This window comes from Perissodus microlepis, chromosome 13, assembly GCF_051167445.1.
Source record: "Perissodus microlepis isolate ML-2025 ecotype Zambia chromosome 13, ASM5116744v1, whole genome shotgun sequence".
Taxonomy (NCBI): Eukaryota; Metazoa; Chordata; class Actinopteri; order Cichliformes; family Cichlidae; genus Perissodus; species Perissodus microlepis.
In genome coordinates, this window is record NC_140473.1 from 6,345,313 (window position 1) to 6,372,960 (window position 27,648).

Genomic DNA, 27,648 nt, shown 5'->3' on the forward strand with positions numbered 1-27,648 from the left:
AAACATCCTGCATGTACGTACACTACTGTAACACAACTCAATGCAAAAACAGAATCTATCGCACACAACAGTACTCTCGGAAACATGATCAGGGTGTGAAGTCTTTTTTATTGTCTACACGGTCTTTTTACAGTATTACACACAGTCACTGTGCGGCATCATGTCGCCGAGCTGCATTGGGCCACATCACCTCATCCACATCACAGGCTATATTGTCCCTTGCGAGGCACCGCGGGAAAAATGCCCTGGAATGGCGAATCCATCCCTGGAAGGCCTCCACTGGGATGTCAGCACAGGCCAGCTCCATTGCCCGTACGAGGTTCTCTCTTGTGTATGGCTGTCTGTCATACACCTTCCATCTCCATGATGAGAAGAACTCCTCTATAGGGTTCAGGAAAGGGGAGTAGGGTGGCAGACAGACGTTTAAAAAGTGGTCACTGTTGGTGGTGAACCACTCTCTGATTTGGTGTGTTTTGTGGAAGCGGACGTTGTCCCAAATGATCACATACATGTGATGTGCTAGCCTAGGATGGTGTTGTTGACGGTCCAGGAGGATGTCTTTTAGCTCCTCTAGGAAGGTGAGGAGACGTTGGGTGTTGTAAGACCCAAGGACAGCATGCCGGTGGACAAGCCCCTCCGTACCCATAGCTGCACAAAGAGTAATATTACCCCCCCGTTGGCCAGGAACCTCAGTGATGGCTCTTTGATGTTACGGCCTCTTCGCCTTCGTTTCTGGAGGTTGAAGCCAGCCTCATCCAGGAAGAGGTACTCATGGGGTCTGGCCATCGCGTCCAACTGCATTATCCTCTGTGAACATGGAAAAGCGTACAGGTGTTCAGAACGGTCAATCAGGTAGCACAGTATTGTCCAGAAGTAATGTAGGCCACTAAGCAACACAGTATGTCCACTAACTGTACTGTGGACATGGATGTATACATACTTGCACATACTCGTAACGTTGTTCTATGTGTCGCGCAGAGTTGCGCTCAAAGGGAACCCTGTAGACCTGTTTCATCCTCATCTGTTGGCGCCGGAGAACTCGGTCTATTGTGGACACGCTGACAGCATCAATGTTCTCAAAGTTTACATTATCTGCAATGACTTTGTCTCTGATCTCTCGGAGTCTAATGCAGTTGTTCTCACGAACCATATCTGCAATGAGGGTTTCTTGTGCCGCTGTGAATATGGCAACCCTCCCACCTCTATGTGGCATCCTTTCAGCTCTAAAGAAAGAAACATGTGTTGTCAATTGACTGATTTATATGTAAAACTACATGTAAAGTAACAGACCACTTTCACAGGCCTGTAAAACTGTAGTGTGACAAAGAAAGCAATAGCGTACTATACCTGTTGTGTTGTCTAAATGCCTTGATAATGGTGGCCACGGTGAACCTACTCAGGTTTGGATGTACTCTTCGTCCCGCTTCAGCCATTGTCATGCCATGGCCAATGACATGATCAATTACTGTTGCTCGCATATCATCTGTTATGATGGTGCGAGGTTGTCTTCTTCTCCCACCTGGACCTTCTCCTCTCTCTTGTTGGCCTCCTTCTCTTCCTCCTCTACTCCGAACTCCTCTTCTTCTTAGGTCTTCACCTCTTCCTCCTCTGATCTCAACCCCTCTTCCTCTTTGGCCTGCAGCTCTTCTCCTTCCGCACGCTCGAATGCCTTCATCCATTGTGATTGTTTGGCATCTTCACCAAACTATGCTTTTATAGGTGGGGTCACATCATTAGCAACGGGTGTCTTCAATTTTGAGTCGTTGTGTGTAGTGACTGACGCCAGGTGTGTTCCCTGTGTTCAAAGATTGGTGACTGTGGCAAGCATTTTGCATCACATGGGCTTTCATTTGAGAATATGAGCAGAGTTGTTTTGCAACATGTGTTTTAGCAAGGAAAAATGTGTTTAGATTTATGAGTACAGAGGGTTGTGTTTTGTGAATTGTGTCTTCATGTGACATGTGTTTATGGTACTGGAATATGGTGGCTACATTTAGTAAATGTGTTTAGACTACTGGTCATTTGGGTGACAGGATTGGCTTTTGTGTTTTAACATTTGAGAAAAACTGTAATAAAAACAGCACCATCACAATAAACTAGCTAGCAGTAGATAACAGTAGATACTAAATAATAAACGATATTGTGCAGCACACAAGATAGACAGCGCACAATGTGCTTTGAGGCAGCAGCCAAGAAAGGTGTAGTCCGCGTCTGTGAACACCCGTGTGTACACCTGTGTGCATACCTGTGTGGATCAGCATGCTTGTATTCCAAAGGTTTCTCCATGTAACGATCTGCTAGGGAGTGTGGTGAGCCATAGCCCCGTCCACCAGGGTATGAAGCAGGTATGGAGGAGATCCAGGCCCCAGATATCCAGAGGCCCCAGAGTACAAGGACCCGAGGAGGACCACCAAAGGGGGGGGGAACCGTGCCACCCTCCTGGGAAGAGCTGAGTAGAGCCCCAAACGAGAGGTCACCCCGCAGCTACGGAGCAGAGGCCAGAGGGGGTTGCAGTGGCGTGCCCGCGGGCTCCGCCGGCAGCCAGCTGTGCCAGAGAGGACCGAGCTTCAGGCCCAGAGGCCTGAGGGCATCCCACCCCCCGGAAGGAGCCCAGCCGGGCCACAGGCGCCCGGCCCCGCCAATCGGCCACCAGGAGTGAGCCGGTATATGCATGAGCGCCCAGCCCCAGATGACATTTTATATTATTGTTAATAATAAATTAATTAAAGCAACAAAACAACCTGAAGAGCCGGTTCAGAGCCGAAAGAGCCGGCTCTTTTTAGTGAGCCGAACCGAAAGAGCCGGATCTCTAAAAAGAGCCGGAAATCCCATCACTACTGCTCACATGCAGTATTGATACTCATGTTGACATCCCTGAGTGAGCAGCTGAAGCGGTAACCTGCTTTTAGATACCACTGTCAGTGTCCATTACTTTGGTGCTTTTGCACTTCACTTTTCCATAAAGCACTTCTCCGTCAAACAGTGTTCTTTGAAATTCTCCATTCTTTTCTTGCTCTAACATTTATTCACTATGCTGAGTAATTTAATACCTTTTTATGAAGGAGTTTGTATCAACTTTGAAATAGCACATTCCGACTAGTCGGGATTCAGTTTATCATGATATTGATAGGGCCAGATAGCACAAGAACATTTCTTTGAATCTGTGCATATTAGAAACCATGAGGTGTGTGGTGCTTACCCCCGCATACCCTGGACAATACAGAGATGATTACGCCAGGACATTGTAAGCCACTTTTTCTTTCTTCTAATGTAGGACATAGCCAGAAAAAGGTTACATTGGATGCCGAAGCAATGGAGGTGCCTAAGTGAAGGCAGGATACAGGCCACTTGCTAGCTACAGTTTTACTGATAGCAACTGAATTTTGCTATTTTTACAGTGATGCAGCTCAGCTCAACTGGACATCACGTGGCCTTTGAAGTGGAGCAGTAGCAAGTTTAAGCTCACACTGCCTTAGATATTTACCCTCTTACATGCACCTCTGCCAGTTAATGTCCTGAAAAGTGGGAAGAGCTGCGATACACGTATAAAAACACATGTGGCTCCTAAAACTCAACCAATAAAAAAAATGTAAACAACCAAAAAAAAAACGTGTGTGTGTTTTTTTCCCCAAAATGGCCAAAAGGGCCACCATAGAAAATGGCTATAGACAGAAAAACAGATCCACACGTGCAGCCACCTCAAATAAAACCTGAAAGTGTTTAACTTGATGGAAGAAGCTCTGCTGGTACGTTCACCGTGACATATTAAGTGTTGGTGCTTCTGGGCTAATGTAGTAGCTCTACTTTTTTTTTACTTTGCCAGATCACCAAACATGGGCTAATGGATGCACAACACTTATAAGCAAAATATGTTGTTTTAAATTTATATTGCTGTATATACATATATATTAAAGCAAAGCTTAAAATTGGGACTTAGTATGGCAGACCCTCCTCTTCTTAGTTCTGGGTATTCAACATGTCATCCTGTTATTCTTGATAGGCAGCCCGGTCGGCAGGTGTGTTTGGTCTGTCAGCATGCGTTCTGGGAAAATGTGCATTCCACACACTGTGCTTTCATCTTGGGAGAGAGAAACCCTACAGTACATAAAGATGAGCGATGTTTGCTTGTTTGTTGGTGTGCGCGGTTGGTACTGCAACACACAGGCTCCTGTTTTTATGATAATGCTGCCTTGTACATAAAAAAACAAAGATTATTTGTAACCATTAGTGGCCTTGGTGATTCCTGGAGCATTCTAAAGATCTACCTTTGTTTTTTTTTCATTGTCAGGGCTCAGTGGATAGCGACTGTTTGGCAGGCTGGAGAGCTCAGGTCTCATCCCCGCCTGCAGATGAAGGTTTTAGACAGCCAAAAGTTAGAGTCTGGGGATTTATAGAGATGGATGGAGTGAAAGGAGCTGAGAGCTCTTAGCACACGTTCTGGTCAAAGAAGCTGTGTTTCATTCTTAGACTGTAAAACCCTGACGAACATCAAAGCTGGATAGCTCTGTCACTATCAGTAAGTGCAGTGCTATGGGACTCAGTATAATATATAATATAAAGGACTAGAAGTCTTATATTTTTTGTGTTTGGTGCATTTTTTAAACAATACAATTTTAAAAGATTTTCTTTAACAAATGTGGTCCATATCTTCAGTTTTATTTTATATTTTAACAGCTGTCCTCATCTGTGATATACTTTGAAAAAACAACAACCAAAAGAAAAAAGACATGAAAAAGCGCACACAGACACACTTGTGTAGATGCAAAGCCATTTGTAAAGATATCGAGGGACACACTGGGTGATACAGACTGATAATGCTGCATGCCAAAGGCAGAGTGCTGTCTCTACTGTCAGTGACGTGGCTTTCTCATGCAAGGATGTTTTAAGCTGAAACAACAGGGTACACGTCACAAGAGTGAGACATTATGCAGCATAGCAACAGTGTGCTGGGAGCGAGTTACCTCGCTGTCTAAGCTGATTTGACACAGTCAGTCAGTTTTCTGGGGAAGACTTTTTCTTGGCTATACAACAGTTGTAGCAAACCATCTTGCTCTTAAGCCATAAGGTGGACTCTAGTAAAAAAACCAAAAAAACCCAAAAACAAACTATTCTCTCAAAGGGGAAAAGGGTGATGACAAACAGTTTCCTTAGATAAGGATCTGGACACAGAGACAGGACACACAGTCACAAAATTACTGTGTTACTCTGTCAGAGCATTAAAAGTTACTCTATCTTTGTGAGACAGTGATGAGCTGTGCTGTTGGTCTACGACATTGGTCCAGATTAAATTATTCCTACAAACAATGAATGGATTAGACATATGTACGGAGGAGGATTAGGGCCACTGAAAAAAAAACGTGGGCACGTCTTTTTTTTTTCTTCTTTTCCAGAATTCTGAGAAAAAAGTCAAATTCTGATTTTTTTCATCAGAATAATTTTTTCTTAGATTTCTGAGATTAATTTCATCAAAATTATATTTTCTCAGAATTCTGTTTTTTCCCCAGTGGCCCTAATCCTCTTCCGTACATATGATTACACCCTGACTTTTATTTTTATATTTATTTGCAATTTGTGTAGTGGAATTCTTTGAGGGCAAGCAAGGCAAGCACTGATCGTTCCAGTGAAATCTAAAAATAAACGTCAATTTAAACCCAAGTGAAGCAATCTCTCCTTGTACACATCAATTAGCATTCTGTCCCATAATCTTCTTGCATTGCCTGTTTGAGCCTTCCTTTAAATTACTGCCATCTTGTCGCCATAGCCGGCTTTTGTCTATGGAAGCAGGCTTGATTCTGCTTGGCTTCAATTTCCATGAAATCTATAGTGGGTCTTGTTTTCATGGACACGACTGTGCCCCTTAAAAGTTGGGTGAGCTGGGCAAGCTGAGAGGCCAGCAGTTTTTTATGGTTCGTTGTGCAAGCATACTGTGGATAAACCTGTGGTTGGACAAGGAACAGATGAGAGACTACCATGTGGTGGCCACATGGTGGCCACCACATGCTATTGTATTTGTACATAGATACGGTCCTGCTAAAAATATTTCTTAATATTTTAATATTTTAATAATTCTTGCATTGAATAACTCAAAGTCAAGATTTGGATGATTTGCAGTTCAAAGTAACCCTTATTTATCTTATACTAGGTCTTGAGGAAGCACTTTAATTCAGCTTCTGTCTGAAACAAGCTATTTTAGCCTCTTTCTCCCTTCCTTAAGTTAATATTCTCCTGATTGGTTGCCCCTTGCAAACAGATCTTCCGCGCTCACAGCCAGAGCTGTGTGCCTGAGATAACCACATTAGGGCTATCAGCTCTCAATAATGTCAAAGACAGCCAAGAGGAGAAATAACAGATAGAAATTGAGTGGTTTCGAGCAGTCTGAGTCTGAGCTTTTGCCTCACTGGAATTACTTGAACATAGACTGAATTTTTAAAATTTTTTTTTTACCATTTTAGTGGTTTACAGTATATACAACAGGGAAAACACAATTAACCTAAAGCTACCACTTATTACATTTCTTATTCATTCACATAAAATATACCATATTACCTCAGATTCTGTCCTTCACTTAACATCAGTTACCAAAGGTAGCCGACCTGTTATAATTTCCTCCCTGTAATTAATTGTACCCTGTTAAAGATACTGGATTATGCTGTTTATACAAACTCAACCTCTTGCATTTCTTATAAATTAAAACCTTCAAGTTTTTTTTGTGGATACAAACCCTGCTTAATGAGACTTTTAGATGAAACATTGACCATATTTGTTGTGGAAAACAACAAACACGGGAAATGTTTTAAATGGCTGTTTTATTATTTGAACAATTGTTAAAGAGGTGGATTTGAGGCAGAAAAGAGATAACATTTAATCACATTATTACTTGCACCTGGTTAATGTATGTAAACACGTCATTTTAGCAGCAGGGGCTAATAACTTTAGAGACGAGGCACTACTGAACAGCCCTTCAGTTGTGGTTTTATGTAAAAGGCTTAACAAATATTTAATGGTTTTCCAGAAATTGGATACAGATAATTAAGCCCACAAGAGGATTAATCTCTCCACTGCCTCCATGACTTTTCATCATTATGGTTCAGAGTGTATGGAAGTATTGGATGAATTGCTTAAGGTCTGCATATTCCCCACAGGCTTTCATCTGGCCAAAATACCATTTTCAATTTAGCCTGACTGAATACATGCAAAAATGACACTGACATCAACTGCGGCTTGACTTTCGTGTTGAATGCAGATTTGGTGTGCTAGCATGAGCCGTGTTAAATTGCCCTTTGATAACAAGTTAAAACGATAATAAAGGCTTTTAACTCATGGTGCTGTCTCACAGAGATCTCATTCTTTTATCGCATGAAATACAATGATTAAGTCTCCTTACGCCTTACTTACAAGTAAACTAAGCTATAGTAGGTTTCATGTAGCGCTGCACTGCAAACAAGTTACATACACCTTGAGATGTTTTGATGATTTATATTCAAACCCATTCACAAACCTTATCAGAGGAGGGCTACAAGGTGGTGTACAGTACACCTGGTGCTGGGAGTGTAGTGTCAAGATGGGCATCTGGTGTGAAATGTTTGTCAAATATCTCTAAGAATGAAATGTCCACACTGGATCAGCGGGAGCTGGGCTACTTTAAAAAGGTTCATGGATGCAGTAAAAGAGGATATGCGGAGCGCTGGCATGACAGAAGAGATGCAAGGGACAGGGCGAAATGGAGGCAGATGATCGGCTGTGGCGACCTCTAAAGTGAGCAACCAAAAGAAGAAGAAGATTTAAACAAAGACACCACATAAACTGTGCCCAAAAGGGTTAGATATTGCTGGAAAAGCACACTTTTTTTAGGGGTCTGAATAGTATGGGAGCAGTTTCACTGGAAACACGGATCATTTTGATCCTAGTTCACTAAATTGTTTAGAATAAGAATACCAAGGTATAAGGATTTATTTACACTGTATTTTTAATACAGTGCCTCGTGAATGTGTTGATAGTGTAAGAAATCGAGCTCATTTTTCTTCACTATTGTATCTCTTCTTGTCACACGTTTGACTACCGCAGCGCACAAGTGACAGAGGGAACTCTGAAATGCTGCCAGGGCATGGAGATGAATGTTTTCTGCCTCTGCACATGGTCTGATCTGTCTTGCTTCAGTCCCTCTTACATCATTGCACGTGCCCTGGGGCTTTCTCTCTACAGAGCAGGCGTTCTGTATTTAGAGCCTGATTTATACACAAACACACATACCACTAGGGAAAGCGCAATGAGTGCCCCCCGCATCCCCCATCCCTGCTGCCACAATTGCCAGCAATATAATCATCTTCCCACACTTCACTGTGCGTTTAAGGATAAAAAGGAAAAAAAGAAAGGGAAAAAAACAACAACAACTTATGAAAGCAAATAGTAATTTCAAATTCGTAGGTGGATGGAAAAGTAGTTATGGCTGGTTTAACATTTTCTTGACCCATTCAGTTTAAAGAATTTTTTGTTTGTTTATTCATTTCTTGCATTTTTTTAAAACTTCCAACTCTCCATTTAAATCTTCTTTCTTTTACTCCCTCCCCGCATGGCTGGTAAGACTTGCTGTGGAACTCAATCAATACCCTGCAGACTCTGTGAACGCCAAAGAAGAATCCATCTGGTAAATGCACAACGGGAAGAGAAACGAAAAATAACTCTTATTTCTGCTTCTTTTTTTTTTTCCCTCTACCCCCCTCTGTCTGTCTTTGTTCTCAGGTTGTTAGAGAGCTCGTTGCTCAACGCAGAAGTGAAGGAAGGAGAGATTCTGCCTCCTACCATCCAGAGGCTGATGAAAGGATACAACAAGTACCTCAGGCCTTTCTTTGACAGTAAGGGAACTGCAGACACATGCAGCCATGGAAATGACAGAACACCCAGGGGAAATCTGCATTTGACAGAGAACGAGATGGGTTCATAATGCAATTTTGTGCTTGCGTGTCCCATCTCAGATAATATATGCTGACATACATACATTAAAATTTACGTCAGTTTAATTTAGCTTTGAAATTGGTGTGCTCCATTACTTTCTGCGTATAGGCATGGAGGTTTAACCATGTTATGAAGCCCTGAAAGCACATATACAAGACTTACTTTAACACATACAATACATGGTCTTATTTAGATTCCAGTTTCTACCAGGTGACCAATTTGTTTGCAATAGAGGAACAAACTCTGCCACAGTGTGTGCTTTCAGAAGAAGAACAATGTTATGTCATTCCCCGCAAATCCCTCGCTACAGTTATTGTTCTGAGCTCCGGGAATCCATCACAATGTGATTATGGTTTGTGTACTCGCTGTTTGATCTGTAATAACACCTTGGACTTTACCAAGGCGAATGCTATTCAGCGTAATCACCAGTCCTCCCGCCTGGAAGCACAAGCTTGGCACACGGTAATGGTAAAAGCGCTAGCAAAGGGACATATTCACACACCCACACACGCATATGCCTTTGCATTTCAGGCACTGCTGGAACCTCCATTAATTTTATTCATTCCTTTACATTTGCATTTTCTTTGCCACAAAAACAGTTAAAATTGGTTAAACTTTGCAAGGATTCACTTCTCATCTGGGCCAGATAACCTCAAGCACAGCCAGCAGGTCTGCACAATGCCGTCTGAGCGCTCATTTTTGGCGTTTGAAGTGGATTGCCTCCTTACTCAAAAACTAATAATCATCATTTCTAGCACATAAACACCCTTAAAGGAATAACTGAGCATTTTGAATAATCACTTTCTTGCCTGGATTTAAAGGAGAGCCACACTCTCTGTTCCTTTAATACTAAACTCCACAAGAAACACTTTTATACAGTAGATTTACATGCATCTCATTGGCACATACAGTATCTGCAGTATGACACCAGACTCATTTGTGTGTCTCTGAGGAAAAAAAATGACTGATAAGTAAAAGGGAAGGAGAATAGAAAGATGAAACACAGGAGAGCAGCAAAGTTACCCTGTCTTTGATGGTGAATCAGGGAGAATTAATTCCCTCAAGGAGGTTCACACTCGGCAGACTGCAGCTGGTGGATAGAAGTGGGGGTCTTTAGCATTTTTAAATATGCTGTCCTCCAATAACCTTACATTATATAACACAATGTTTTATTATGCAACACTATATATATGCCTGTGTCCTCAAAATACCCTTTTATGTCATCACACTCAGACACAATCTAGAAAAAGGTCAGAGAGAGAATTTTTTTAGCCCCACTTTTGCGTTCCACAACAGTTCAATATAAAGCAGAGAGGGTGTGACACACTGTTACTTATTTTTGAAGGCAGCTCTCAAGCAGTAGAAAGCTGCCGGTTCTGAGCGCAGCTGCTCCCGCCTTGCCTGGCTATGACGGATGAAGCTGTGGTCGATTATTTAGTTATTGTTTCAAGTTCAGCTGCTGTTGTCGTATGATAGCTACTGCTTGAAGTTAGGGTGCTTCCAAGACAGATGTGCTGCTAGCACAGCATAAAAATTAAGGAATACAGACCATTTTAATACAATTCTTAGTCAGCACCAATACACACACAATAACTTACAATTGCAGAAAAAAGTTCATGATTTTATATATTTATCTATAACCCTAATCAGTTAAATGGTTTCAAGGGAAAAAAAGCTATCCAAAACATATGCACATATATATATATATATATATATATATATATATATATATATATATATATATATATACATATACATACACATATACACACACAGCCACTGCCACTTCCTGGTTCCTTTCGAATACACTTTGTTTTGCTTTGCAGATCATTTTATTGGAAATTTTTAATGTTTTCCATTTCCTGTGTTTGTTTTGTTGATATTTTAATAGTTTTAAAGGTTATAAGAAAAAATAACTGGCCGTAAGTTAAAAAGTGATTCCCCCCCCCCAGGACACTTTCACTAGCCAAACCCAGGTGTGATTACCTGTTGAATCAAGAAAACACTTAAATAGAACCTGTCTGACAAAGTGAAGTAGGCTAAAAGATCTGAAAAAAACATCACAGAAACACAGCATGGCACGGTCTTAAGAAACTCAAGAACAGATGAGAAACAGTTACTCACATCTATCAGTCCGGAAAGGATTACAAAGCTATTTCTGAAGCTTTGGGACTGGCTTTGGGAATTACGTTGAAAGCCATTCTCCACAAAAGGAGAAGACTTGGAACAGGTGAGAATCTTCGCTGGAGTGTGGGCCTCCAAAAAATTACTCCAGGAACACATCAATGACTCATCCAGATGTCATAAAAGAACCCTGGGTAGCATTTACAGAACTGCAGGCCTTACTTGTTTCAGTTATGGTAAGTGTTCATCATTCAGCAAAAAGAAAGTGACTCTGCAAAAAAAACCACTGCTGACCAAAAATATCCCAACGGATTGGTTGGTCAAGATGTTTTTGGCAAATGTGGCAAAAACATCTCGACCATTCTCAAGACTTTTGGCAAAATATTCTCTTGACTGATGAGACAAAAGATGAACTTGTTAGAAAGCTTGAATCCTGTTACAGTTGTCGTAAAAGTAACTGTAAATGATAGAAACATCAATTCTGCTCTCTACCATAAAATCCTGACAGTAAATGTCCAGCCATTAGTCATGGCCTGAAGGTCAAGCCCATTTGGGCAGGATAATGATTTGAAACACACTAGCAAGTCTATCGTGAATGGCTCAAAAACATCCAAAACAAAGTTTTTAGAGTGGCCTAGTCAGAGTCTAGCCTTAAATCCATGCTCAAAACCTCTCAAATGTGGTTAAAATTAAATAAGTCTGTGAAGAAGAGTGGGCCAAAATTCCTCTACAGTGATATGAAAGACTCATTGCCAGTTGATAGCAAATGCTTGGTTGCAGTCTTGCTGCCAATAGTGGCACAAGCAGTTACCAGGTTTAGGGGGCATTTAGTTTCTCACATAGGGCCAGATAGGCTTGAATAGCATTATTCCCTTACTAAATGAAATCATCTTTTGAAATCTGCGTTTTGTATTTATTTTGGTCGTCTTTGTCAAATGTCTTAGGCTAAAAGTAAAAAACATCATCAAATCAAATTAGACCTGATAAAATGGGTACAAGTATGTGAGCCTTTGATTTTATCTCACGAATAAACATTTCTGGTTAATATTGATCAGGCCTCTAGCACATCACCTTAGAATAATTTTAAAGCAGTACATTCAAGTTTGGGTTTCCTCACATGAATGGTTTGCGTCAGAGCCTCTTGTCCAACTCCTGTTGGATTTAAGTGATTCTGGAGCTTCGAATCTTTGGTCTTCTTTAGCTGTATTTTGGTAGAACATCTTGTGTTCTGTGCACTGTTTTCTTTTCGCATTACCCACACTCTCTTAAAACTGAGATCATTTGTTTCCTGACATAATTTGATCTGATTCAAAATTCTTTGCTTCATCGGTGATGGTAGCCTTCTTGCCCTAGAGGCAGCCAAACAGCCCTGAAAAAATTATCCTCCCATCCCCGTGTTTTAGAGATGAGATGCTGTAAGGGTTTGATGATTTAATACAGTGAAATCCATTAGAACAAACAGTTGTAGAATGGTCTGCCCAAAAGCTGGCTGGATGTCTGCATGATGACAGCAAACTGCATACAGGCATCACTGGTCTTTTTGGAGATGGTTAGAGATGGTTTTCTAATATTTACAATTTTTTTGTTTGCAACAGTATCAATAATTATTTTTCTGAAGACCTGAGAAATCTATTTTGTTAATGCCATGATCACTACCTTAAAACTTGATAACCTTGCAAGCTTTTGCCACACTACTGTACCTTTGTATGATAAAGTAAGATAAGATAAGATAAGATAAGATAAAACTTTATTAATCCCTCGGGTGGGTTCCTCTGGGAAATTCGGTTTCCAAAAGCACAGCACCGACAGAAGTTACAGAGCATGAGCAGAATATTATATATATACACACACATATATAAATACAGAGACATATATAAATAAAATATACGAAGGGGATAAATAGAATAAATAGGAATAAAAATAAAAATACAAGTGAATTGCACATTTAAAGTATTGAGGTCTATTGCACCGTTGACTAATAACAAAAGTATTGCACAAAAGGTGTTGCACAGTGAATTGAAGAGGCACTACAGCTTAGTTGTCCCCCCCTCCTTTGTCCTCCTGTTTCCTCTCCCTCTCCCCTCCAGAGAGGAGTTAAACAGTTTGATGGCGTGTGGGACAAAGGAGTTTTTAAGTCTGTTGGTTCTTGTCTTTGGGAGAAGCAACCTGTCACTGAACAGACTCTTCTGGTTGTTAATGGCCGTGTGCAGAGGATGCCCAGCATTGTCCATAATGTCCAGCAGTTTTTTTAGTGTCCTTTTCTCTGCCACTGTCACCAGAGTGTCCAGCTTCATGCCGACCACAGAGCCAGCCTTCCTGATCAGTTTCTCCAGCCTGGATGAGTCCTTCTTTGCTGTGCTGCTCCACCAGCACACCACAGCATAGAAAAGTACTCCAGCAACCACTGACTGGTAAAACATCCTCAGGAGCTTCCTGCAGATGTTAAAGGACCTCAGCCTCCTGAGGAAGTACGGTCGGCTTTGGGCTTTTTTATACAGGTGCTTGTGTTGCTAAACTGCCTTGGTCATATAAAACAGTTGCCGTGGGACCCTCCTCCACCTGGATTCTGTGTGCCGTGTGCGTGAAAATTACAACTGGCACCAAAAACTCTACTTAACATTCTGCTGCAGTGAGGCTCCAGCATTGCCTTTAGATTTGCATCTCTTGTATGCCATGTTGCTGCTGTAACCCTTTAACCCTTGGATGCACAACCTACCAATACCTACACTCTTCCACGAGTGGGGTCAAAAATGACCCCAAATAGAAACAATGCATTTTGCTATAAACTCGGTTGTTATTCTTCAAAATCTTTAAAACAAAGAGTTGTAACATTCTCATATTTGAGGTATTCCTCATAAAACATGTTTGTGACATGAGGCCCTTTGCAGTTTTATTTATTTTTCCATTAATTTTAAGAAATTGCAGTTTTTGTATCACTTGTATCACTTTTGTATGCTTGCTCTGCATATACTGCAGAAGCTGGGCCTTCCCTTTGAAAGGCACAAGTTGTTCATCCACTGTAACACAATCACTGAGGATGAATTTCTGCCTGCAGTTAACCAGGAACAGGCCCCATATGTAGCGGAAAGCTGCCATGTGGTTTGTTTTCAGTCGGTAGGCTCTGGTCCTCTTGTCATCAAAGTGCAAGAAACTGCAAATATCTTTAAATCTTTGAATTGACATAGTGGCCTTGTACAATGGGTTATGCAGAGGACTCCCAAAAAGCACACCGACTGGTACATCCCAGTTCTTCTCACTTCCTGCAAGAAGAGTCAATCAAATGAAGGCCAGGAGCTTATGTTTGATTACATTTTTCCACTCTTTTCCCCTGTCTGTGGCTACTCTTCGTGCCTCCATGTTTGTGCATGTCAGCACCTCTTCTATTATATTATCAGACATGAACATCTTCCATGCATTTATTGGGGAGACAGTACTAAACCCAGGTGCAAGCCCTGGCCGACTAATTCAGAATATTGTGGCTAGAGCAGTAAGAGGGGCTCATTCTGTTAGACTCAATATCCATTTCCTCTTCAGAGGACTCATCAGAGGACTCCTCTGTATCTGACTGGCCTTGTTCAGTGTGTGTGGGGCGGGGCGGGGGGGGGGGGGGGGGGGGGGGGAGGGCAATAGTCTGGGTCCTCTATATCTTAGATGTCAGATTCTGAGTCAAAGCCTCCAATGGGCTCTTCATCCCATCCGTCCTGGATCATTTGTAGGGCCACAGGGATCCTAGCTGGCCTCATAGCAGCCATGTTACTTTAAATATATAAAAAAAAAAACATCAGAAAGGACAATGTTTGAAATGCACAGGAAACTATAAACAGGGCTGCACATAAATGGTCCGCAGGTGAGCATTTGCTGTCAAAATACAAGACGCGTAACAGATAAGAAGTTGGAACGCACGTTTGCGTATATAAGATGTTCTGGAGGAGGACAGACATTTGTTCAGAACTCTTAAAGATGTTGAAGAAGCAAGCTCCGTAAGCAATTACTTTGGTGTTCCTCCACCGCAAAAGAAGCGCGTATTCTCTGAATTTCCAGGAATACTTTTATTTTGACAGCGAATGCACACCTGCGGACCACTTATGTGCAGCCCTGTCTATAAATCGTGTATGTTACTGTGTAAAAATTAATTCTTGATCCATCAGAAGTGTAAGTGGGACAGTCAGAGTTGCTAAGAATGAAAGTTTCATAGACGATTCAAGAGGAACTGCTGTGATGTGAATGTTTCACAGCCAAAATTGTGAGAACTAAAGCCCAACTGTGGCTACAGCCACACTCCCAGTGGCAGCTGTGTCATCCCAAGGCTGCACTCATAATGAGCTCTTCAGTCTGTTTTGGCAGTGGTCACTGAGAGAGGTGCTAAACTCGCTCCTCTGGTTTTCTTTCTAAATTACTTGTGTCTGTGTAGACACAGCTGAGTGGGCAGTGACACTCACAGCACTCATAATGAGCTGAGGTCAACTTGAATATATAATAATGTGTCATGATACAGCTCAGCCTTTCTCCATGTGCCACAGAAAAAGTTATTTTCAAGCAAAACATAGACTTTGAAATAGTCTGTCTGTCAGTCTGCCAGATACACTATTAACAAAGATTAATGTAGACTAAAAGTGAAGGGAGTAAGCAGTGTGTGAACATAGAGCAGTATGTTTTTGAATGGTTTCTTCTTTTTTTCTAGATGGTCCGGTAACAGTGGGTATGAGTTTGGACATTGCCAGCATTGACACCATTTCAGAGATCAACATGGTAAGAGTATCACACTACTGAGTTCTGAAATGTAGATAAATACTGAAGACATCAAATATATAGAGCAAGATATATGGAATTATGTAGCAAAGAAAAAATTGAAAAAAAAAAGTCTAAATATGTCTTATATTTTAGATTCCTCAAAGTAGCCACCCTTTGCTTTGTTGGCAGTGCTGCAAACCCTTGGCCTTCTCTCAGTGAGCTTCATGATGTAGGCTGTATCCCAATTCAGGGTCTGCAGCCTTAAAATGCGGCCTTTAAGGCTGCAGACCTTGAATTGGGATACAGCCGTAGTCACCTGAAATGGTTTTCACTTCACAGGTGTGCCTTGTCAGGGTTCATTTGTGGAGTTTCTTGCCTTCTTAATGGGGAAGTCAGGTTGGCACAGCTGACAGCCCTATTTGACAACTATTAGAATTCGTATTATGGCAAGAACCAATCAGCTAAGTAAAGAGAAACCACAGTCCATCATTGCTTTAAGAACTAAAGGTCAGTCAGTCTGGGAATTTGCTAAAACTTTGAACGTGTCCCCAAGTGACACATTCAGTCAAAGTCAAAACATCAAGCACTACAACAAAACTGGCTGACATGAAGACTGCCCCAGGAAAGGAAGACCAAGAGTCACCTCTGCTTCTGAGGATAAATTCATCCGAGTCACCAGCCTCAGAAATCGCATCTCAGATTAGAGCCAAGCAGAGCTCCAGTAGCAGACACATCAACTGTTCAGAGGAGAATCAGGCCTTTATGGTCAAATAGCTGCTAAGACACTACGACTAAGGAAAAGCAACAAGCAGAAGAGATTTTTTTTTGGGCCAAGCAGTACTAGGAATGGATATCAGACAAGTGAAAATCTGTGCTTTGGTCTGATGAGTCCAGGTTTTAGATCTTTGGTTCCACCCACAGATAAGGTGATTGGATGGTCTCTACAAGCATGATTACCACCATGAAGCATGTAGGAGGAGGTGTGATGGTGTGATGGTGTGGGGTCTTGACACTGTTGGGGATTTATTCAAAACTGAAGGCACACTGAACCAGCATGTCTACCACAGCATCCTGCAGTGACATGCCATCCCATCCTGTTTGCGTTTAGTTGGACCATCATTAATTTTACAACAGGGCAATGACCCCAAACACACCTCCAGGCTGTGTAAGGGCTCTTTGACCACGAAGGAGAGTGATGGAGTGCTGCACCAGATGGCCTGGCCTCCACAGTCACCTGACCTAAACCCAGTCGAGATGGTTTGGGATGAGATGGATTGCAGGGTGAAGGCAAAAGGGTCAACAAGTGCTCAGCATCTCTGGGAACTCCTTCAAGACTGTTGGAAAACCATTTCAGGTGACGACCTCATGAAGCTTATCACAAGAATACCAAGAATGTGCAAAACAGTAATGAAAGCGAAGGGTGGCTATTTTGAAGAATCTAAAATATGTTTTCAGTTTCACACTTTTTTGTTTACTGCATAATTCCATATGTGTTCATTTATAGTTTTATAGTTGCCTTCAGTGAGAATCTACAATGTAAATAGTCATGAAAATAAAGAAAAACCATTACCAAACTTTTGACTGGTAGTATCGATACATTTCATGGGTCCCTAACTAATAAACCACGAAGGTTAAAACTGATTAAATGCAACAAGAAACTGTGCAATGCAGGAACTTTTTGTCATGTCAGAAAACATAATTTTTCCGAGTTTATTGATTAGTCTGTCTGTATTGTGAAATGTTTGAAAAAGCATCATACTTGTTAGCAGTTATGAAAAGTTTATTGCCTTTTCCCTCACTTCTTTTAACCTGATGTGTACACGTTTTTTTGTATGACCACCTTTATTCTTCAAAGCTGTCTGAACTTTCAAGCTTTCTCATAATTTCTATAAGTAGTCTTCTCGAATAGTTCTCCAAGCTTCCAGAACTACATTCAAAGCTTTTCTTTGGATGTCAGCTGCCTTTTATTCTGTTCTTTGTTAAGATGATCCCACACCGCTTCAATAATGTTGAGGTCCAGGATCTCAGGAGGCCAGTCCATGACTGATAGCTTTCCACTGTGTATTTTCTATACAAATATACTATGCTGCATTGGCCTTGAGTTTGGGATCATCGCACCGCTGAAAAATTAAGCTGTTGCCAATCAGATGCTTTCCAGATGGTATTACATGGTGGATCAAAATCTGATGGTATTTTTCTGCATTTACAATTCAATTAATTTGAAAAGATAGGGTTAAGTAGAGACACTCACTCTTGTATCCCTCTTCTAAACTCCTCCATACGTATTGCTGAAACTTTGAATTTGTATTCATCACTCTATTAGACCTGTTGTCACTTATTTTCAGCTCAGTTCTTGTATAATTGGCATACCTCAGCTTTTTCTCTCATGTTATCCTCCCTAAGAATTGCTTCTTGACGCCACTATTCTGTTAAGATAATTTATTTCTCTTCATCAAATAGTGTGGTGGAATAACTCTGAGGCCCTGTGTCAGGTCATTGCTGGACCTTTTTTTTATTGCTTCTTAAGGACACGGCTTTCAGTAAATGAAAAAGGCAGCCAAAACCCAGAAAACAACTTTGAAATACCTTTAGGAAGCCTAGTAAACTATTGCTTAAGACCACTTTAAAAAATTACCAGAAAGTCTAGCTCCTTGGAAGAAAAACTTAAAGAACTTTATGCACTTTATATTTTTGGATTGCATTTTGGAACTCACATATCTGAGGACATGTAAGGTCAACAGACATAGATAACCATCCTCATGCTGCACCTTCAATGAAGCAACTTAAAATTAAAAGTAGGGAAGACAGAATTTAAAACATATTTTCAAGAGTTAATCCATGTTTAAAAGAAAAATCTTTATCAAAAAACTAAGCTACAAAAGTTTCAGTATACTGGAAGTGCATACTCGTTTTGCTCTTATGAGATTGGACTTTCTTGACTAAGAGTGATCGACCAGCCTTAATTAAATAGTGAGTGCAACAATGACTTTCCTTTGGGAATGGTTAATTCCTGCAATGCTTGCTTTGTGAGAAAATTCTGCTTACAGCTAGCACGCAACACATGAAAATGGTTACATTGTCACACATGATGCAACAGTAAGACTTTGAAAAATAATGTCATGAAGAAAAAAAAAGTTCAGTGTGCTAAAAGAACAGAACAAACTTGAACAGAATTTGCTGATTTGAAGCAATGTTTTGAATTACTGCTGCTTGAGGCACAGAAGGGCTTTGGGCTATGTAAAAATTGCAAAAATTGTAAAAATACAACAACACTGAGCTCGGTTTGCAAAAACATGACTTGTCTGTCAGCACATTACTGACATGCTTTGTAAAAACAGTGTATCAGCTCTGCTAATGACCTGTTCGGGCCTCATTACTGCAGGACTACACGGCCACCATATTCCTCCGCCAGCGATGGACTGATGAGCGCTTGGTGTTTGAAGGCAACAAGAGCCTGAGCCTTGACGGGCGGCTAGTTGAGCTCCTCTGGGTCCCAGACACGTTTATTGTTGACTCCAAGAAATCCTTCCTCCATGACATCACTGTGGAGAACAGGCTGATCCGCATCTTTCCCAACGGGACTGTCCTTTACGCACTAAGGTGGGGTAACAAATAAAGATTGTGCGTTGATGGGCTTGTTCTGTTTATTGTTTTCTGCTTTGACAGACAATGAAAAGTAGTCCGGGGAATGGATAGGAACATTGGCTGAGGGAAGAAGCGTGGGTTGAATATGAGATAATGTGATTGCGAAGCAGGGAGTTTTGTCAATTCTATTACTTGTGTATTGGATTGTATGAGTATAGGATCATGTGATTTGGCAATACAACGAGCTGTGGGCTATCAATGCAACATAAGTCTTGTTAGTATCTGGGAAACAGATATTGTACTGTGTGCAAGGCTTAAGATCTGATGGGATCTTGGCAGGCTTCTCAAATTTGTATTACCTTTGCACTCATAGATACTGAGTCAAGCAGGCAGCTTTTTTAAAACTGTGGTGAGAGGGATTTAAACATCGTACTGTGTTACTGTCACATGCTGTAACCTCAACTCATCAACAGATTGAGGAGCTGTCCAGGATCTGGATTTGACTTCATTGACTCAGTGCTTTTGTTTTTTAAATTATTCTTCCATATACAGTTTATGCGGAAAGTATTCAGTGCTTCACTTCTTCCAGATTTGGTCATGTTACAGCCTTATTCCAAAATGGATTGAATGTATTTTTCACCTCACAATTCTACACACAATGCCCCATAATGTCAAAGTGGAAAAAAATTATTTCAAACTCATGCAAATTTATTGAAATAAATAAAAAAAACATGTACATAAATATTCACAGCCTTTGCTCAGTACTCTGTTGACCTCTGACAACAATATCCTCAAGTCTTTTTTCAGTATGACACTACAAGCTTTGAACACTTGCAGATTCATTCTTCTTTGCAGAACCTTGCAAACAGTGGATGGGGAGTTGGGGAGGTTGTTCAACAGGGGTTCAATTCTAGGCTCTGGCTGGGGCACTCAACAAGATTCACAGAGTGGTCCAGAAGCCATTCCTTTGTTATCTTGGCTGTGTGCTTCTGGTCATTGTCCTGTTGGAAGATAAACCCTCATCCCAGTCCGAGGTCCGGAGTGCTCTAAAGCAAGTTGCCATCGAGGATATCTCCATACATTGCTGCATTCCCTCAACCCTGACAAGTCTCTCAGTTCCTGATGCTGAAAAACATTTCTGCAGCATGATGCTTCCACCATCGTGCTTAACTCTCGGGATGGTATTGGCTAGGTGATGATCGCTGCCTGGTTTCCTCCAGAAATTATGTTTGGCATTCAGGCCAAAGAGTTCAGTATTGGTTTCAGCAGACCAGAGCATTTTGTTTCTCATGGTCTGGAAGTCCTTCAGGTACCTTTTGCAGACTCCAGGCTGGACTGTGCTCTGAAATGCACTGTCAACCATAGGACCTTATATGGACAGGTGTGTGCCTTTCCAAATCATGTCCAGTCAACTAAATCGACCACAGGTGGGGTATGTGGGTGTTATCTTATAGTAACCTGAGTTAGGTAGTCTCTCTTCACAGTCCATCCGTACACAGTACAGTATTTTAAACGTGAACATGAGTTGTGTTTCTTTTTTTTTTTTTTTTTTTTTAAAAACACGTGTCATCCTTAAGTACAGCGAAATTCAATTTCTTGACTTATTGTTGGGAATAAATAAGAGTTTCTCCAGTCTTCATGGACCTTTGCTTTCAATACAAAGAAGTGCTTACCGTCTACGCTTCAGTGTGGCAGAAAAAATGTGGAGGAGGATGGTGCTTCACAGTCAGAGAACACGACTAGTGAGAGTAAAACAAGCCAGAAAAGATAGTCAGGAGAGAAATGACCACCTTGGGGAATTGGAGCTGTGAAAAATGACAGAGTGAAGTGAGAAATATGAGGTGCTGGAGGAAAGGGACAGCTGTGGTAAATGTTTCAGTGCTGTGCCTGGAGGGAATACATGAGAAAGCACTGAGATGATTGTAGCCAAAGGTTAAGCAATTAAAGGAAAAGCTGATTTGAAAAGGATACTGTATGCCACTTTCATGCTTTCAAAGTCTCCAGGAATAACAAATATCATTTGCCGTTGGTAACCTTTTTCATGGACTTAAATAACATTTCTGTTGTCTAGGATTACCACCACTGTGGCTTGCAACATGGACCTGACCAAGTATCCCATGGACAAGCAGACCTGCACGCTACAACTGGAGAGCTGTAAGGCCACTTTATACTTAAAGAAAATCTGATCTTTGCTACCTGAAGCTGTGGCAGAGTTGTTGGTGGGTGGGCATAATTTCAAGTAAATCCAATCAAAACAAAGGATGAAATGGATCACTTTCATGTTCTGCATTGGTTGTGTGTGTGTGTTTGTAAAATTGCACGAATGTCATACATCATACATAAACTGGATTTACTTCAGTCTTGATGAAATGTTTCATAAAGGACATAACTGCTGCCGTGAAAAAAAAAGAAAAATACAGCTAGTGCCTCGGGTTACAACTGAACCACCTATAAAAACACTGCACAATGAAAATCAAGAAAATGCAAATTTAAAAAAAATGTAACGAGAGGAAAAACAGCCAGTGGCTGAGGTAGGGAGGGTGCTGTGGTCTGCAACAATGATTGCCTCAAGGTGCTTTTTTTTTGTACGGTAAAAACTCTGCAATATTAGAGCGAAAACCATAACAATGAGATTATCCCTTATGAGCAAGCACTTGTTGAAAGTAGGGAGAAGAAACTCCCTATTAACAAGAAGAAACCCCCAAAAGGGTTAGAGCAGTGGTTCTTAACCTTGTTGGAGGTACCGAACCCCACCAGTTTCATATGTGCAGTCACTGAACCCCTCTTTAGTGAAAAATAAAATATGATTTTTTTTTCAAATTCAAGACATAGATATGTTTTTTACTGGTGCACAAAATGAGCCGTGCATGTCAAGGCGGAGGCTCTGCCGAACCCCTGAGACTGACTCACCGAACCCCTAGGGTTCGATCGAACCCAGGTTAAGAACCACTGGGTTAGAGGATTATAACTGTCCAAACTAGTCATATTGTTAAGATGTCAGATACAGTGCTCCCGTCAATGCCGCTGTTTTGTTCATGGTGCTCTTTCGTAAAGATACACCAGAATAAATTACTAAGTTTTTGTGCAAATTCAACACGGAAGATCTGTAATCACTCATTTTGCTGCTTTCTTGGATATTCAGCTGCTAATCTGTTCTTTACATCACTACCACTCAAAACACTCAAACTCAAAACTGACATCATTACATGTGGCTTGGGTTGATATACAGCCATATTTCAACAACATCAGTTTTTTTTTTAATTGTGAACCAAAAAATTGACTCAGAAGCACTTTGTGGGCTAGGGTTTGGTCAAATGTACCATAAGAGAATGGTAAGAAAAATAGTAATAATAGGTGACATGAAAATAAAAATAACCATCACCCAGCTGTTGTTTAAGACCTACTTTTGGCTACTCATTGGCAGATTTGTACACCAGATGCCTTTCCTTATTGGTATAGTGACTTAGACATGTAAAACCTTTCTGGTTCAACCCAGAGAGGAGAGGCATACAGTATAATCCAAGCCAGTGGTAACATTGCTGTAAGTACATGAAGACTATTACAGCTAACAACTGTTCCTTGTGGTTGAGACACACTAAAGTTAGCAGAAGCATTGTAATGAGCAAAAATGGCAGACTGGGGCAGCTGTGCATTCTTTGTTTGAAAAAATAGCAATGGAAAAATATTTTCCATGGTGACATCAGTAATGTAAGAAAAGCCTGGACAGCTAAGACAGTATTTCATAGAGGAGCACTGTTTTAATAAGGGTCCATGTCCACATAAAGCACTTTTTGCACTTTTTGCACACAAATGCCTGTCACCTCATTTTTATAGCACTTCTCTTAAGCTCTCATTGTTGCTAGGTTACAAAATCCTTCTTTCTAAAAGTTTTCTTTTTCCACCATGAATTACTCTGTTGATATTGTAATTCGTGCCCTCTTTTTCAGCACTGTCAACGCTCAGCTTGATATGATTTGTATAGAAAATAGATGCCATCTTTGCACATAGACCCTAACATACTTTGGCAGAAAAGAAAGAGCTAAAAGAAAGCAAAAGTTACAAAAACATGGCATGACAACAGTTTGGCAGACATGATTAGTTGATCAAGATAAGATGAAAGATCCACATACTATCAGGGTTTCTCATTTAATTCATTTTTTGCACACTGTATTGTGCTATGAATTAAATGTTAAAAAAATAATTTTTCTCCATTTGTCTACCCTTAATAATGAAAAAGTAAAAACATCCCATTTCTTAACAGCGTTTCCAATTCAGAATCTCAGGGCAGGGCTGGATACAGTCCCAACTAGGGTTAGCTCTTAATCAGTGTTCCCTCTAATTTTTCATGTGTCTGAGCAAACACACAAACTCCCTGAGCAGTCCCTTGGACCACTGTGAGCAACAGCAGATGTGTGCACTTTGGTCACGCCAGCATCGACTCCATCCAAGTTACATGGTTTATTAAAATAATCAAATTACAGCATTTACATTTATGTTAGACTACTTTTAATTAACTGCTTTAGCCCACTTACAATGAAAATTTAAAAAAAAAAATCTTGTTCATGACCTGTGTAGTATGTTAACACTATTGGAAGTAAAAACAACTTGAACTCCAATTTTGAAAACACAACTTTCTTTCTTTTCTTTTTTTTAAATAAAGCTCTGACTTGTATTATGAGTATGAGTCTGTGGTCTGGGAGAGAGTCCTGTAACTCTCTGTCTGCAATATACAGTATATAATGACCAATGTTGGGCAATTAATTACATAGTTACTTCTTCAAAAAAAGTAACTGAGTTTTGCAAACAACAAAGTTTTTTTGCAGCTGTTTACCTAAAAATGCAGCCAAGGCGGTTTTTTAAATAAACATTTCAAACTATTTACAGAACAATCAGCTGTTCTGCATCAAATCTGATGCCACACAAATTATTTGTGCCACTCCAAAAAATAATTTCTGTCCACTATGTGATAAAGGAGAACAACAGCCTGATACCTGCAGGCCTGACAACAGGAGATTTATCACTCCTGTAACACTCAGCAGTCGCCTCATTGTTCTGACACACACAACAAAACTATTGACTACACTACACACTAACTGCACAAGATTTGCGCTAAACGTCTCAAGTCTCTTGCATCTCAAAAAACTTCTAAAACTTCCCCCCTTCCTAAACAATAAATGCCATGTTGGCATATCATTTTTTGATTGGTCGACATGGTACATTTTTCGACCAATAGGAAAGGGTGGGGGGTTTTGTGTTGTTTTTGCTCACAGGCTTTCCAGCGTTTTCCTTATAAAACGCCGTTTTTACCGTTTCTTCCCGCAGTAAATATAAACAACGATTGTATTCAGGAAGAAAACCAAACATTGCAGATATTTTTATCATAACTCTGGTTTTACGTGGCTTATCAACACAATTTAAAAACTGGTATAAAGTCCACACTTTTTCCGTCAGTTGTTCCGTCTGTCCTGCTCACATCTCCAATGGTTGTACACGTTGTCACTAACGTGGCTTCACTCCACATCAGCCACGCCGCTTTGCTAGCTAAAACACCGGTGTCGACTAGAGATGGCACGATACCACTTTTTTATGTCCGATACCGATACCGATATCATAAATTTGGATATCTGCCGATACCGATATGAATCCGATATAGTGTTTTTTAATCAATAAAACAGTTTTTTTTTTATATCTTGCTGCTTTTTGTATAAGTTCAAACTCAAGTTAAAAACAAACAAACACTAAAGCTATTCTGTTATACCTCTATGCAAAAAATGCACTGCACCCAAAATATTTCATAGTTCAACAATACTGATCAATCTAATAAATTTAAACCTACTCCATCCTCCCTATTCTGGTATTTTAAAGAGTACTTAGCAGAAATATTAAGCAACCTAACTAATAGGGTTCTAAAACTCCCAGCAAAAAAAAATAAATAAAAAAAAATAGGGAACAACCCCCCCACCCTCCACCTCATGATGCTTAATTGACATAATCAACTATAATTTGATGCAGTGTGGAAAAAAAAAAATACACAGAAATCAGTTATTTTTCAAGAATAATTAAATAGATTCAACATCTTTCTTCAACAAAATTGCAGACTGCACAGATGGTACCTTCCCAATGGAAAAAGTACTATAGCTTACTAGGGTATATTAGACTTAATAGTTACTATATACAGTAATGGACTTCTATACATTTTACATCAGATTAAAACTTTGGGTGTAAGATTCGGATAATTATTTATTAAAAGCTAGACATTTTAAATGAGAATAAGAAAGAAAAGTATGTCTTTGTGCCCCCCTTTTCCCTGTTCATGCCCTATCGGCCCCCCTGGCTAAACTTTGCTAGATCCGCCCCTGCGCAGTTACCAGCCGTCAGCTACGTAGAAAAGGATCCTGTTGTAGAAAGTAATATTAAATAAATTATAACAACAGCTTATCAAGCTTAAACGTGCTGCTGTTGTTCAGCCGCTGGTTTCCTCTTTCTGGCGGGAAGTGAGCAATAAACAAACAAGAGAGACGGACTTGCGACAGAAAAGCCGATCAGCTGATCATTGATCAGTTTCACTATTGAAGTAGCAGCAGGAGAGGGAGAGAGAAGAGGCAGCCGCTCCATATATCGGTTGTTAAGCTTAACGCGGGAATGCTTTACAAACATTCAGAGATGAACTTACACACTTGCTTTACTTCTCTCTGGGATAACTTCCTTGGAGATGAAATGCCGGATTGCTAGCGAGGCTACAAATACACACAGCTGCTCTATCACGTGACCCGTACTGCTGCATGTGCTACAGTTATGGGCCGAGTTACGCCATGTCGCAAGTTTTGCTAGGTGCTTTTTTGATATTTAATGGATCGGATTACATTTTTTTATATCCGATCCAGTAATTTACGTCAGTATCGGACCGATACCGATACGTAATATCGGATCGGTCCATCTCTAGTGACACATAAGGACGCTGTCATAGCCTGTCAACGATGTTGATTAGCGGTGTATATACGAATGTGAATCGCATCATTGTCTGGAGCACCCAGTCACCGGTCACTTACTGACTCACACTGCAGAATGAATTGTTAATGTATTTATTTTAATTGCAATTCAGGTTAGATTTTTTTGTGTGTGTGTGCAACGCAGATTTTATGTGCGCAGACACCGTGCCTGCAGTGCGCGATTGCGCGCGCCCGCAGCTTAGTGGCAGGGTACACCTGCCCTTTATCACAGTCTGTCACAGAGCTAAAACGCACAGACAATCATTCACACATATCATCAATTCAGAATCACCAGTTACTGGGGATTTTTTTCCCAGACAATATTTAAAATATAAAAATTAAAAATAAAAACAGGTGATGGTGCTGAAGATGTTAAATTATATCACTGGGAGTGACCGGAATAGATGAGATAAGAAATATTATATATGAGGGGCAGTCCAGGCTGAGTGGTTTGGGAACAAAATTAGAGAGGCAAGACTGAGATAGTTTGTAAATGTGCAAAGGAGGAATAGTGGATATATTTGAGAAAGGATGTTGAAGATGGAGCTGCCAGGCAGGACTAAAATAGGAAGACCACAGAGAGATTCATGGATGCAGTGAAGGAGGACACACAGAGGGTTGGTGTGACAGAGGTACCTAAATCATCAGCTCTCCACCACCGTGCTCGACAGCTGGTATCAGGTGTTTGTGCTGATATATTGCGTTTGGAAAGACAATACCAAAGTGAAGGCGCTTGATCGTAATGCACACCGACACATTTGTAGAAAACTAAAGGATATGGTTGTGATGTTGATGTGATGTTGCAAAGCTAAGCTGTGCTGTCAAGTTCTTTTTATTGAGAAGACGCTTTCTGCTGCCAACCCTTCCTAACAAGCCAGACTTGTTCGGTCTTTTTCTAATTATGCTGTCATGAACTTTAACATTTAATATGCCCATTGAGGCTTGTTAGTCTGGGCTATATTTGCTGATATGTCCGCTCCTGGGAAGATTGAAAGCTGTCTTGAATGTTTTCCACATGTGGATACATTTTCCCAGTGTAGAATGATGGACTTTGATTTTTTTGGAAATGGCCTTGTATCCCATTCCCAGACCAATGGGCAGCATGAATTGCTTTTTAAGATCACTGCCGATATCGTTCCTCTTTGGCATTGCATAACCCACAACTGACTGCTTCAGACCAATGAACTAACAAAACTTTTACTATTATAGACGTGGTGTTACTTGCTGAAGATCAGTTTGATCATGAACACCTGGCTGCTACTTTCCC

At 40.6% G+C, this 27,648-nt stretch overlaps 1 protein-coding gene across 1 annotated transcript in view; it reads left to right on the forward strand.

Moving 5' to 3' along the window:
- Positions 1-27,648, forward strand: part of LOC146374562 (gamma-aminobutyric acid receptor subunit pi) — an 82,662-nt gene that overhangs the window by 44,751 nt on the left and 10,263 nt on the right. The window contains exons 3-6 of the mRNA XM_084947753.1: positions 8,740-8,852; positions 15,758-15,825; positions 19,190-19,407; positions 21,464-21,546. Of these exons, the coding sequence (XP_084803879.1) occupies positions 8,740-8,852; positions 15,758-15,825; positions 19,190-19,407; positions 21,464-21,546 (482 nt within the window). The remainder of the gene's footprint in view (positions 1-8,739; positions 8,853-15,757; positions 15,826-19,189; positions 19,408-21,463; positions 21,547-27,648) is intronic.